Source organism: Sander vitreus, chromosome 9 (assembly GCF_031162955.1).
Source record: "Sander vitreus isolate 19-12246 chromosome 9, sanVit1, whole genome shotgun sequence".
NCBI lineage: Eukaryota > Metazoa > Chordata > Actinopteri > Perciformes > Percidae > Sander > Sander vitreus.
The window spans coordinates 33,176,829-33,191,043 of NC_135863.1; the positions used below are offsets into that span (position 1 = coordinate 33,176,829).

General features: G+C 40.1%; 2 protein-coding genes across 2 annotated transcripts in view; one reads left to right on the top strand and one right to left on the bottom strand.

The window, feature by feature from the left end:
• Positions 1-12,590, bottom strand: part of gabrg3 (gamma-aminobutyric acid type A receptor subunit gamma3) — a 75,322-nt gene extending 62,732 nt beyond the window's left edge. Inside the window, exons 1-2 of the mRNA XM_078259836.1 lie at positions 12,508-12,590; positions 12,158-12,306 (exon numbers count right to left, since the gene is read on the bottom strand). Of these exons, the coding sequence (XP_078115962.1) occupies positions 12,158-12,306; positions 12,508-12,560 (202 nt within the window). The 5' untranslated portion in view covers positions 12,561-12,590. The remainder of the gene's footprint in view (positions 1-12,157; positions 12,307-12,507) is intronic.
• A 195-nt stretch (positions 12,591-12,785) lies between these two features.
• The window catches only part of gabrb3 (gamma-aminobutyric acid type A receptor subunit beta3), an 89,280-nt gene continuing 87,850 nt past the window's right edge, over positions 12,786-14,215 (top strand). The window contains exon 1 of the mRNA XM_078259837.1: positions 12,786-12,881. The gene's annotated coding sequence lies outside the window, so the exon portion shown is untranslated. The remainder of the gene's footprint in view (positions 12,882-14,215) is intronic.

Genomic DNA, 14,215 nt, shown 5'->3' on the forward strand with positions numbered 1-14,215 from the left:
TTACAATTTTTTTTCCATCTATCTACTTCTTTTCCTTCTATCTACATGAAACCGAATAATAACCCATCCAAACTAGACTTACTATATAAGCCCCAGAGACGTTCACAAGTCTTTGAGGGGCAAGTCCAAGTCAAGTCTCAAGTCTTTGAGGGGCAAGTCCAAGTCAAGTCTCAAGTCTCTGGCCATCTGATCTGTCCCTAACACTGTATTGTTAAATCTTATGAATTCAAAACATGTCCTGTAGCTCCATCCATACAGTCCAGTATCAACATCAGCTGTAGGAGAACTTTATGGTTAACACATCCCTCTAGACCTCTGACCTGGTGAAATATGAACCTAAGTCTGTCACATCATATGGATACAACTATAAAGATACAATGTGCCTGTTCCCAGCATTAGCACAACACTTTGCGATGGTTAGCTTGTTACCTGTGACGATATATGCTAAATGTAACGTCTCTTTCACTCAAAAAAATGTCTAATGTCGAAGTGGAAATCAATAGTGGCAGCACCACATCAGTTACAGAACAACATGCATCTCAGTGTCAGTCCAAATTACGCACAATAAGCAGTATGAACTCACTGATGTAATGCCATTTATTTTCTAAGTGTTAGTAGGCTCAGTGAAACTGAGTCCAGCGCGAGGGAGACCCGACTCAGAGGAGGAGAGGTTAGAGAGGCCAGCGTCTCCACGCTAGGTGACACGGATCCGCTTCGCGCCGCGCATGGATGAAATAATGAAATAGTAAATAGGACTACAGTAGCAGAAATATGTGCAGAATTAAGACAGTCAAGACGGCCCAGTGTTTGGTGGACCGGGTACACCTTGTGCCTACAAATCATCCATGGGATCAATTACGCATCACATGAGCTTGCCCCCCCCGACACAGCGTTTGTTCCTGGGGAGATGGATCCGTGCGTCCCGCCTCCTGTGCGCCATGGATTTCTTAGCCTCAGCAACCACTAACTATAAGATAAAATGTGCCTGTTCCCAGCATTAGCACAACACTCAGCGATGGTTAGCTTGTTACCTGTGACGATATATGCTAAATGTAACGTCTCTTTCACATTAGTGCGTGAGTGACTGACCTATCTGGGTGCGTTTTCAGATGCCTGATGAAGTCCGACGTTGTTGATCCGGCATCATTTATCTTGGTGCCACACACCTTGCATGTAGCTGTTCTCTTACTGCCACCTTTACCAAGTTATTGAAAGCAAAACTAATGAGAAAAGACAACTCCTGGAGGATTTGGTGTCGCCATCGGCAATGCATGCGTTACGTTGCATATTATGGCAAAGGGCAGGGGACATACAGCTCGTCATACGTTTCCCCGTATATGTGCCAAAAAAAGAAAATAGAAATACATGAATACATTTTGATTTAAAAAGCAATAATTGCATGAAAACAGGTTGTTGACGAGTCTCAAGTCCGAGTCAAGTCTGAAGTCAGCTGTTTGTGCGACTCGAGTCCGAGTCTCAGACTCGAGTCCCCATCTCTGATAAGCCCCTAACCATACAGTCAGTATACAATACTATCACCTCGAGTCCTTTTCGTGTCCATTCAATATATTCATTTTAAATAGTCTCTTTTAAATAGATTAGGGCCATATGTGAAAAATGTATTTGAGTTAAGTCACTATTGTGAGATTACAGTCAGAATTCTGAGAATAAAGTGAGAATTCCGACTTTAATTCTAATAAAAAAGTCAGAAATCTGGGAATAAAGTCAGAACTCAAATACATTTTTCACATTGGCCCTAATCGTCTTCCGTAGATGAGAGAGGGGTATAACAACAAAGGTCCCTGGCTGGAATAGAATTATGGACGTTGTCGCTGACATGGTATACACCTTAGGCATTATGCAACCAGGGTGCCATAAAATGCACATCTAACCATTTCATTGTCACTGACAAAACTCAGGTTTTCCGTTTTTCCCCGGACATTGTGACATGCAGCTCTGAATAATTACTGTGAAGTAAACGTACAATAAGCCACATCAATATATCACTGTCAACCGCCTAGCTGACAGTCTGACACATCCTGACAGCATCCTTTGTAACCAACTCAGTAACTAGGTAATGGTCTACACAAAAGCCTCAGTCATTTTTCTGTGTAAAAGGTGGCATTTGAAACAACACATTTCTTTTTTTTCTTTTTGGGCCCTTTGAAAGCCCATTATACTACTGTGATGGTATCAGCTTTTAACCGTTTGTGTCTTGACATTATGCACAATACAGAGGAAAAAAACAGCTGTAATTATAAGGGTATTTTATGTAAGTCCATCAGAGAGCTACACATGTACTCATGGAACTGGAGCTACTGTACATTGAGATAACTTTCCTGTTTAAAGTTGTAATCCTTAAGATGTTTATGAAATGAAAAGCCTCTTTTGATATTATGTATGCTCTGCATTTATTTAGCAATATCCATTTAATGTATTTACATTCTGTAATTACCTATTTATAGAGACATTTTTATTGGTATGGTGGAGTCAGCCATTCCCGTGCTAGATTTAAACTGGCTACCTACTGTACGTACAAGAGATTTATTGGAAATGCTGCAGTGTTAAATCTCCTTACGCCAGAGCTGTATATAGTTACTGCTATTGCCAACATTTACTATTGCACATTAAAAAGCATTCAACAGTAAACTGACTCAATGATCATTTGATAGCAATAGCCACAATGAGCTTCTGGTTACACCAATGTAATAAATGGACTGAGTTTGTGTTTTATTATGGCTAACCAGTGTTTCCCCTATAATTGTACAAGCCTGGCGGACAGCCAGGCCAACGGTAACACACTTCTTTTTTTTTAATGCCAAATATAACACCAAATATCTATTGTTTCCCCTATATTCATTCCGCAGCCGCGCACCGCCATGGACTGACTGCAGCGACGCACCGCCATGTGTCACTGAAACAACAGTTGTGGTTAGTTCACATCTGTAATAGCAGGACAGTCAAGTTATCTAAACTGCTAGAGTCAGTTGAACAGATGAAGTGAATGTTGTTGATAACGTTTGGTTTGCCTACTGGTAGTCTCGCATTGCCAGACCTATCTCACAGCGCTGACGGATTCTGTGTTTTTAGCTGAGATAGGCCAGAGAATATTCGGTTAAAACAGATCGGCGATGCTGTTTTGCCCTCATTGTTCTCCGTGAGGTTTGCGGGAAGTGAATGTATTGTTGCGTCATGGAGTGAGCAATGCACCTGACTCCTTTAAAAAAAAAGTCTTTTAAAGGCTAACGTTACATTGCTTGACGAGAGAAACAGGTGAACAAACTTAAAAGTCATATAAGACAACTATGCCGATGTGAAGCGTTTTTCATGTGGACCGCGAAAAGTAACTGATAAATATAACAAACTTTAAACTGGTGCAGTGGTATCAGCATCCCTCCACCAGGCTAAAGAAGTCAACCTTTGGGGAAACACTGCTAACTAGGCATGGGCAGTTACTGGTTTCAAGGTATACCGCAGTTTGAAAAAGTCAATGTTGTGTGGTCAAGGAGAGAAACTGCAGTTTAGAAATCCATCTCCCTGCCAGTGTGCAGTGTGTAAAATACATTGTGTTCAATGGAGAAAAAAAAATTTACCCAGACATTTAAAAAGAAATTACATTTTAAAGCTTCAATTGCAATACCGTGAAACCGTGGTATTTTTGCTGAAGGTCATCATACAGTCAGAATTGTATACCGGCCCATGTCTACTGCTAACAACATCTAACTTGACAGGAATAAAGTGTTATTTCTTCTTTAAAAAGTTACATAGTCCCACTTTAAGATATGACATTAGGAAGTCCAATCACCCTTCTTAATATTCCTCTCCTGTAAACATTCAACCTTAAATACCACCACACGCAGACATGACACAATGGAGACACGACTCACATATTCACCTCAGTGTGGACTCTCTCTCAACATCACCAGCAGTATCACTTTACATTCAAGCCCTGTGGGGGGAAAAGGCCCCTTGATGTTTAACCATGGCCCATTAGAAGTTTTAAAAAGTCCCATTCAAGAGGACAAGGTCAAATGACTTTAGTGCACCATCTGCCATCAAAGGGCCAGCATCACAACAAATTACTTTATAATTTACTTTCGATCAGGGGAATTAAAAAAAAAGAGGCTTATTGCCAACATCCTTTTTATCATTGCTTCTTTGAAAGTGTCCTTACACGTTAATTTAGTCAGCTTTGGCTGGGCAACCAGGGAGGAATAAATATCTGTGATACACACTAGAATAGACAAAAACTGTAGGAATGTGTGTGTGTGTGTGTGGCTTTGTGAAAAGGTCACTGTTTATTACTCAGACACTTATGTCCACTGCATGGTGCGGCTCAACTCACTCTTTTGGGGTTTTCCATTAGCAAAAGTTGTGGATGGTACATGGTACCTGGTACTTATGTTATTGCACAACGCAGGTTTTCCTCATATCATGCAGGCTTGCAAAATCAGTAATTGGAGGTTTAAAGTGCCCAGAAGATTCTATAAGAGTCTACAGTTTCAAACTCTGTGTGGTATGATGGAAATCTCCAGACCATAAACACTAAGGTATTGATTTGTCAACTGCTGTTTCCAAACTCGTCGCACAACGATTTTTTTGACACTACAAAGCTCAGCAGAAATGACATAGAATTTAGTCTCTGCAGTCTTTCCCATACATACAGTAGGATCTATATTGGGCGCACCGCCCAGGTAGATTGAGCCGAGATATATATGAAATCCAAATTCAATTTTTTTCCCCCAATCAACGATGTATTTTTTACAGCGCACACAGACCAGCCGCCTCCAGCCCCTCCCCCTCATGAAGTCTCCCGCTGCATCAGAGGCTATCGTTAGTATGGGAGCGTGCCTATGTTCCCACAGCCCTACGTTCCCACATTTCTAACTGTGGATTTCCACTGGATGCGGAACATCTGCGGACCGGCTCCGCTGCGGAACGGCTGCGTGCTCCGCCGTCCGTCAATACCCACCAGGTCTGGATTTGTTGCGGCACGGCTGCGACCATAACTGACAACTGTAGTCACGAGGACCCACGATATCTCACAAATTCACGTAGAATAGAACCACAAAACCAACAACAGTTTGTTTCCATCCAGAGGAGTAGAGGGGGAACAACTCTGAGCTGTGTTTTCAAGGTGTAGTGCAGGGAAATATGATCCGCCGTGAGCACGGTGTATTTTACTTTGTAAATGAACCGGATTTTTATTTTGTTTCTGTGCTCGACTTCCTGTCCCGCACTATCTGCCGTGTGCTGAATTGCTGCGGAGCTCTCTGGCGTCCAGCAAAAATAGAAGCTCTGCGTATCTGCAGCTGGGACGGAGTAGGGACGCAGACGTTCTGCAGTCAGTGGAAATACACACACTGACTTTAATGGAAACCTAATGACTCCGTCGACGTTCCGCAGCCGTTCCGCATCCTGTGGAAATTTTAGTTTTCACTGAAAATTAGGCCCTGTGTTCCCACAGCCCTGTTCCCACATTTCTAAGATTTCTTTCAAAATTAGGCCCTATGTTCCCACATTTCCTTTTTTATAAATTTGTATCAGATTTTATCCCCCGTTCTCCCAATTTGGTAGCCAATTACACCCAACCTATTATCAGGTAGCAATGGACAACAGATGGAATGTAACCCTAACCCTAACATAGGGCCTAATTTTAAGGAAAATCTTAGAAATGTGGGTACATAGGGCTGTGGGAACATAGGACTGACCCTGTTAGAGTAGCACGCTGCTGGCGGTCTTGCTGTGGGATTAACTGTAACGTTACTAATAAACCGTAGAAACACCGCGGCGCCGCTGCTGTGAAATGTATCCGTGCCTGTATCCATCAACTGCATTTATTGACTCAAACCCGATATTTTATTAAGTTGGCTGTAAAAGTTATGAACTACAACTTTGAGTTGTTTTAATGACAGAAATCTGTTCAGATGAGATCTTAATGAATGCAACATGAACATGTAGGCTATAGTACAAAACAGTGTGTTTAGGATCCCCAAAACACAGATTAAAATGAATAATGATCTAACAAACAAAATGAAAAAGAATCAACTTTAGATAGCCTTAGTCTTATATGATTTAACAGGAGTTAGGAGGAGGCAGTGTTGAGATTTATAACAACATGTAACTTTCTGTATGGATTATATAGTATTAAGGTTAAGTTGCTAGTAGGCCTACATCGGCCTATAACATTTGGGCTCTGAGTAATTGAGTATTTTATCTTCTGAACTATAACATTTGACTAACCAACCAGATTTATATAACAAAGCACATCATGACGACACTCCTTTCTAAAGTATGTTAATGTTATGTAGTCATTGTTTTCAATAAATAATTCATAAACCTTCATATTACTGAACCCTGCCATCACGCGCCGCACTGTCACATTCTGCACCACCACAACATTTTCACCCTGTGGGAAACACTGCTCTAATATATTATTCTCCTCCTCTAGGGCAACTTGGTCAGTAAGAGTACTCACTTTTGTCCTCTGTCACCAAATGGTTCACCGCCTCATTTTCAATGGCAAACATATGGCTGACATTATGAAGACTAAAGTCCAGAAAATGAACGAGCAAATTTGCATGACATCAATGGTTTATTTAAATGTAAATGTGCAGCTGAGCACTCTTAAACATGTTATTCTAGGTCATAAATTTCCCTCACTTTTTTTTCTCATGTTGGAGGAGGATGCTACCAACTGATTTATCAACATAAACGCATGGGCGGTACACTGTCCATAAGTCACTACATGTTGGAAAATCTTTAACTGATTACAATGACTTATGTTTGTATGTGTTGCAAGTAACAAAGGGGGTTAGAGCATAGAGTGAGGTAAATAAAAGCACCTGAAAGTGGCCATAGGGCGAGTGGAAGTACAAAACCCCCCAGATGTGTTTCATAAAAGAGTGAGAGGTTAGGGTTATTTATTGGAGTCAAAGTGACACAAGGAGAAACTGACAGAGAAAGTGGCACTTCAACCTCTCTCATGACAGCATCAAAAGGTCTTTTTCACAGCTTAATGTGTGAGGGTATCGGCCGCTCAGTGACATCCTGTGTACCAGAAATATTTCTTCCTTTCTGTTCACTCTCTGTAAGGCCAAGACAACAGAGCGTGCTTGGATTTCTCTATACAGGTGCTAAAGTTTATTCAAGTGTTCATTGTTCTAATAAGTTTATTTTATTAGTTATTTGTTGCTATAAAAAGAAGGTGAAACCTCATGATTGACAGCTGTGATTGACTGGAGATTGGTCAGGCAGGTGTATCGGCGGGACTTTGACATCGTGGCTCCACCGCCTGATCATTACTGCGCAGACTCTGGCTCCAAAATTACAAGATGGCAGAGCCCGTATCCTGCATATTTTGGCTTCACGTTTGTACAGTGGGAGGAAGTGGAGACGCGCCGTCCATCTTTATATACAGTCTATGAGTCTGATAAGATAAGAGGGGAGTTTTCAAGTACTGATTGAACATTGAAATACTACTAACCTGAACACAATTAACAGAGTAAGTTAGCCAGCTGAGCAGCTCAGCAAAGATGAACCGGTGTCACAGATTGAAGCTGTTGTCTAACACAGTGCGCCCTTTCAAGACTCAATACAACAGGGTGTTGAAAAGTGTCAGCTGGACATCTTCTTCTGGTACGTGTACTGTTATAATTACATTTCTCAGGTGGATTATAAAACCTGACCTACAGCTCCACTCTGAGCTGTGGTAACTGTGCTCTGCAACCAATTTGTGCTTCATCAGTTTGAAGGTTACAAAATAACACAGCCTTGTTATGTTTTGTTCTTATCAAAATAAAAAGTTACATTATGCTCTCAACTACCGGTAATACCTAAAAAACAAAACAAAACACAGAAATATCTGAAATGAAGCCCATCTCATCGAACCATATGGCAAGATATGAGCTTCATACCAATTCTTGATTCAGACACCAAGGAGAGGAGACCGAAGCAGAGCTGAAAGTGAATACTGCCTCTCTACATGACCAACCAGCAACATATTCTCAGATCCTCTCATACTGTATGTGACATGAGAAAATGGATGAGAGTCTGTGAATTAGAAAAACTCCTTATCTCTCTCCTGAACTCAAAGAACTTAGTTTTAACCTCTAAATGTAATTTATATTCATGAGGATATGCAGATGAGTTACATGTCAACCTTTTGTTGCTGTAGGTCAGTAAGTAACAAACGGCTGAAAAACTGGGTGATTTTCTCCTTGCTTGAAACAAACAACCAAGGATATAATGTTACAATGACTTGCAACCTTATAAAAATGCTTTAACTACCTATTAATCAGGGATGGAGTACTTGAGTCCTGGACTCGGACCTGACTCAAGTCACTGATGACTTGGGACTCGAGGATTTATCACACTTGAGCATTCATGAAATAGGACTCTGAAGTTGGGTGACATTTCTGACTACTTATGTGTAACAGGTCATAAAGATTTGATATAAGAGGCAGGGCGTGTGTCCTGTGACTGTAGTTCATGATGCCCCAAGATGAAGTTTTCCTTCACGGATTTTACATCCAATGCTGGAAAGAGCTGGACTTGGACTCGAACACTGGGGACTTAAGACTGAATCTCGAAACTAAGGTAATGGTGACTTGACTCAGACTCGACAGTTGGTGACTCGACTAAAATAATATTTTTTTCATTTGACAGGGACAATGCACAGCTCCCTAGCAGTACCAGAGTTAGCTATAAGCTAATTTTCATCTACAGTCTCTGGTCAGGAAACCGAGAACAACATCTCTGTCAGAAGGGAAACCTAACTTTATTTTTTAAATATATTTTTTTAAATAAATATAACAGCATGTCATTATCCAGGTAATCCTCCATTGAAACTTTCTACATCTGTTTTTTTTTTTTAAACCCGTAAATAAAGTTTCCGTATCAAAACCTCAACTTTCCATATCTGGGTCAAAGAAGATATGAGATGACTGGTTGAATACTATTCAATTATTTTATACAGCAAGATCATTTTACATTTGACGCATGAAAGTATGAAGAAGATTACAACTGAAAGAGGGTCTCCTATCACTTAGCTAGCTAATGTTACTGTAGTTGTGGGGGGTGTTGACCACATAGCTTAGTAGCTTTGGAGCACCACAGTTCAGAGAGATACTAAAATATTAGCCAGCTTGATAAATTAATTTTTTTGCCTTTATTAAACAAAAAATGTACAGGTTAGTACAGTGGTTCCCAAACTTTTTCACGTCAAGGACCCCTAAACGGACACAAATTAGACCTCGGACCCCTATTTGATAAGATTTTGCCCCAGGGTCCCCATCTGATAGGATTTTGGTTTTTAGATGTTTTATTACAAAGTAGGGATGCACCGATCGGACTTTTTCAGTCCCGATACCAATACCGATGCCTGGGCTTTGTGTATCTGTCGATACCCGATACCGATCCGATACTGTTGTTGAAGTTGCTGGACTATGGGGTGCCGAATGTAAAAGTTCGGTTACAATTTTTTAGCCGATACATTTTCAACATTTAGCTCACTTTCCTCACATTTAGCGCATTTTCCTCACATTTGAGACAGAAATTATATATATATATATATATATATAAAAAAATGTTAAATCTAAATGTTATATCTAAATCTTATATCTAAATCTAAATATTATATCTAAATGTTAAATATATATCTAAATATTATATCTAAATCTGAATCTTAAATATATATCTAAATGTTAAATGTTAAATCTAAATGTTATATCTAAATGTGTCGCCAAGTGTAAAGCTAAATATTTAGAAAATATTCAAATCCCAAGGAAACCACGCCCACTGCAGTGGCTTCAAATCACGCTGCACGCAATTTTCAGTCAACACCTGTTGGTACAGAAAATACTGACTAGAGTGGAGCTGTTCAACTAATGTTACTGGATTAAAACACATTTCGGTCAGTATTTTGTATTATTGACTTATATCACAGATATATGTTAGATATAACATTTAGATTTAACATTTAGATATATATTTAAGATTTAGATTTAGATATAATATTTAGATATATATTTAACATTTAGATTTAGATATATTTAGATTTAACATTTAGATTTAGAAATAACATTTAGATTTAGAAATAACATTTAGATTTAGATATAACATTTAGATTTAGATATAACATTTAGATAGATAGCTATAACATTTAGATAGATAGCTATATATATATATATATATATAATTTCAAATGTGAGGAAAATGCACTAAATGTGAGGAAAGTGAGCTAAATGTTGAAAATTTATCAGCTAAAAAATTGTAACCGAACTTTTACATTCGGCACCCCATCCTGGACTGTATTGTCTCCTGCTCCTTTAGTTTTGTTGAGCTGCAGGAATTCGGCGTGTTCCTTAGCATGGTGCTTTTGGATGTGCTTGATTAAATTGGTAGTATTGTTCCTGCAGTACTAACACCACCCTTCGAAACATTTACCTTGCAGACATTGCAAACAGCCAACGAACTAGTTGGCGCGGCAAGTGTGAAATATCTCCACAGAGCCGACTCTTTGGCTCGCTCCATGTTGCTTAATGGTTAACTCAACTCTTCCAGCATGCGACACACGTGCTGCTGACGAATGATGTAGGATGTGCTGCGACGGAGGGAAAAAAAAGACAACTGGAAACTGGATCGGCCCGTGGATCTGTTCATTTTTCCGATCCCCAATCAAGCTATTTTGTCAATATCAGGGCTGATAGCCGATCTTAATATCGGATCGGTGCACCCCTATTACAGAGAAGCAAAAAAGTTACACATTCAGTATCTCGATTGTAGCAACTCGATTGGTTAAGGTTACTCACCGATTGGTCAGGGGATAGGACCTGAACAAATGGGGTTACGTTACCTTGCGTAAGCATGGACGCCTGGCCAATAAATGCTATTGAAGGACGGGTCTTGGCATGGCTATAGTGGGATTTGTAATATCACCTCCCTCTTGGCCACTAGGGCGTGCTGCAGCACCATCAGCACCCACCCTCCAGCGCCCTTGGAAGTGTTTTAAACTAAAGTAAAGTGCTGTAACGTGAAAAGTCTATGCATTGAAGGATAAAATCTGAGCAGGAGTTGCTGGTTGTATTTAGCCGCTAGAGCTCTGGGACGCCGGCTACCAGCAGCAGTTGTTTATAGGTGACTGTGAGCCGGCTACAGGCACCGCCAGATGACGGTCCCTAGTGGAGTTTAGACAGAAGAAGTGAGCATCATGCGGCGATGACCGTTAAGTTTAGGCACCAAAACGACTCGTTAAGTTCAGGAAAAAGATCGTGGTTAAAACACTCCCGAGGAACTAATGAGCGTTTCCTGGGTGAAAGTATTTTGTGTTCGCCGCAAAGTAAACTCTGCTCTCCAGCTTGAAAGCACACATGTTTTATGCTGACACCACGTTGTGCCATTTCATTTTGAAATTATTTTCCATTGGATATTGAAGTGCATATGTTGTGGTATGGCTGGCTGTGTATCACTATATCCATGGTATTGAAAGGGGGATTTAATTCTTGCATGTTTTGTTTTGTTGTGCATGATCAAACCCCCCCCCCCCCCTCTGCTTTTTTTCACAAATCACACCCTGTTTATCATTAACAAAAACCTAATGATTTTGACTACTGATACTGGTTCCAATGACATATGCATTAAGGGTTGGACATTTTTCTAGATATCCAAACACTGACTTGCAGCAGACAATGAGTTGTTTCCGGGTTGTCACTACCATATTACAAAAAGCACAATGATGTCACCTTATAACCTCACTTACAAATGGCTAGAGCAGTTATACACAGCTGTGATGTCTGACCTTGCAGAGTATTATAATACTTATAATGCCAAATGGCTGCTGCTAAAAGACATCTTTATGCATTATGAAGGCTCATTAGCAATTCTTACATTGCATGATTTTGCATACATTAATCATTGTCTGTAATACAAGACATTGTATAGCCTATGGCGTTTTTAATTACAAGTGGCTCCCTTACAGACACCACATATCTGCTCATTGATCAGATTTTAACACCAACTGAACCTGCAGGTTTAGGTCAGTTACGATTCGTCGTGGTCAAAAAAGGCAGCATTTATCATACCAATTAAACAGTTTGACATGGGATGGATTTACAGTGTGCAACTACAGTGACTGAAACAAAACGAGTCGGTTAATTACCTCCGATATCTGGTCGGAGCTTCTTATCATATTCTTTCAGTAAATTGTTGAGTATTTCCGTGGCGTCGGTTTCCTGTGATTTAGGAGCCAGCATTTGGCTCACAGTGACATCCTCGTAGTCCTCCTCTTCGTACTCGATTGTTAAAGAGCTGTAAAAGGTAAAGTGAAAAAAGGGGGTTGAAAATAGGCGTACGTTTGTGTCTAGATAAAGTTAGAGCTAAAGTTTTCTGTAGGAAGCAAGCGACAAACAGTAGGCGAGCTTATTAAGTTTATGTTATCCAACAGCCCTGAACACAACACATCTTTCTCAGTCTTTTAGAGCGGTTTCAAAACAAAAGTACGCCACTTACCAGGTATGAAGGACAGACAGAAGTAAGACGTACGCCAGACATTTGAGTGACATGTTTCTCGCAGGGGGGACACCAAGTAGAGATGTATCTGAGTATGGAGGACGGTGCGTGTCGGTGTGTGGACACGGTGGTCACAGCTGCTCAGAGGACACAGCGAGGGAAAAGCTCCTCGTAGTTTGTATTCCAGCAGATATTCCAGTCATTTTTTAAATGAGGCGTTTGAGAAACCCTCCTCACGGGCGTTTTTCAGACGAAGGAGCAGCTTCTCACTTGTAAAAAAAGGTGGCGGGTTGCGGACACTGCTGGTCTCACGCAGGTGCGCACACTCTGAATGCATCCTCTGAAAGACCCTAATTCATCAAAAACTCCTATGGGTAAGTCTGCGTCACTCCGCTTTCTTAGGGACTACTTTGCACTTTTCATGAGAACTGTTAAAACAGCATAAAAATACTTCTTGATGAGCTTTTTCCCCACACTCTCTTTCTTCCTTATTATATAAGATGTGTAAAAAAAAAAAAGTGGGGTCAGAGAGCCTGGGGTCCACAGCAAAAGGGAGCATCATTTATTTTCACTATAATTCCATCCATAAGTAACACAGTGACAGACTATAGCCCAAGACTATTTTGGTTATGGGCTTAAATACACTTTCTGTAATAAAACATCTGAATCGGATATGGGCCCCTGGGACGAAATCTTATCAAATGGGGGTCCGTGGTCTAATTTGTGTCAGTTTAGGGGTCCTTGATATGAAAAGGTTTGGGAAGCACTGATATTATTAAACTAGTAGACAAGGCATTCATTTTAAAGCCAATAAATATGTGCCCGTAATATTAATTACATTTTCTTCTTCCATTTGTTTTGAAAAATTGTGTCATTACTGTTAAGGAGGGTTCAATTTCTGAGATTGGAGTTCTATTAGCACGGAGCGTCGGTTAGAATGTATCAGCCAGTTGACGTCAGTCCCCTTAACAAAGGGTTATTTCCAAATGGTGGTGCAAATTCAGATTCAGATTCCTTTTATTGTCATTGTAAGAGAATACAGCGAAATGTCATTGCACCAAGTGAGTACATTCCACTTCCACACACACCAACACTCACACTATCAGCAGGTACACGGCCGACATACTCTGTAAACAAATACTAGGGCTGTCAATCGATTAAAAAATGTAATCTAATTAATTACATACTCTGTGATTAATCGAAATTAATCGCATACATAATGAACGGTGCCTGAACCGATACTTTTTAAGAAAGTAAAAAAAGAAAAGAAAAAAAAGGGTACTAAACAACAGTTGGTGACTTAAAGAAGGGCTTGTTTATTGCTAAGGCCATATGGTCAAAATTAAATGATTTAATAATAATGTATAACAATAACAATAACTTATTTCACTAGTAAATTGCTGTTGAACGACAAAAACAACAACCAGATAGGAAAAGGACATTTACAATAACTTCAAATGCACCACGAGGCTGTAGTTTACCAGTTTCTTGAACGCACCGTCTGTGTTGTTTCTCCGACGGCAGCTGCAGATTGTTACATCCCGGTGTTGAATCCTCTACAGTAAAACACAGTCACACTTTACACCGTTTAGTGTTAGCTGTCAGCATTTTAACCGTGTTTAATCCAGCTACTAGCTAGCGGTAGGCTAACGTTAGCTGCTGTTGAGTATAGTGTTAACTAGCTAGCGGTAGGCTAACGTTAGCTGCT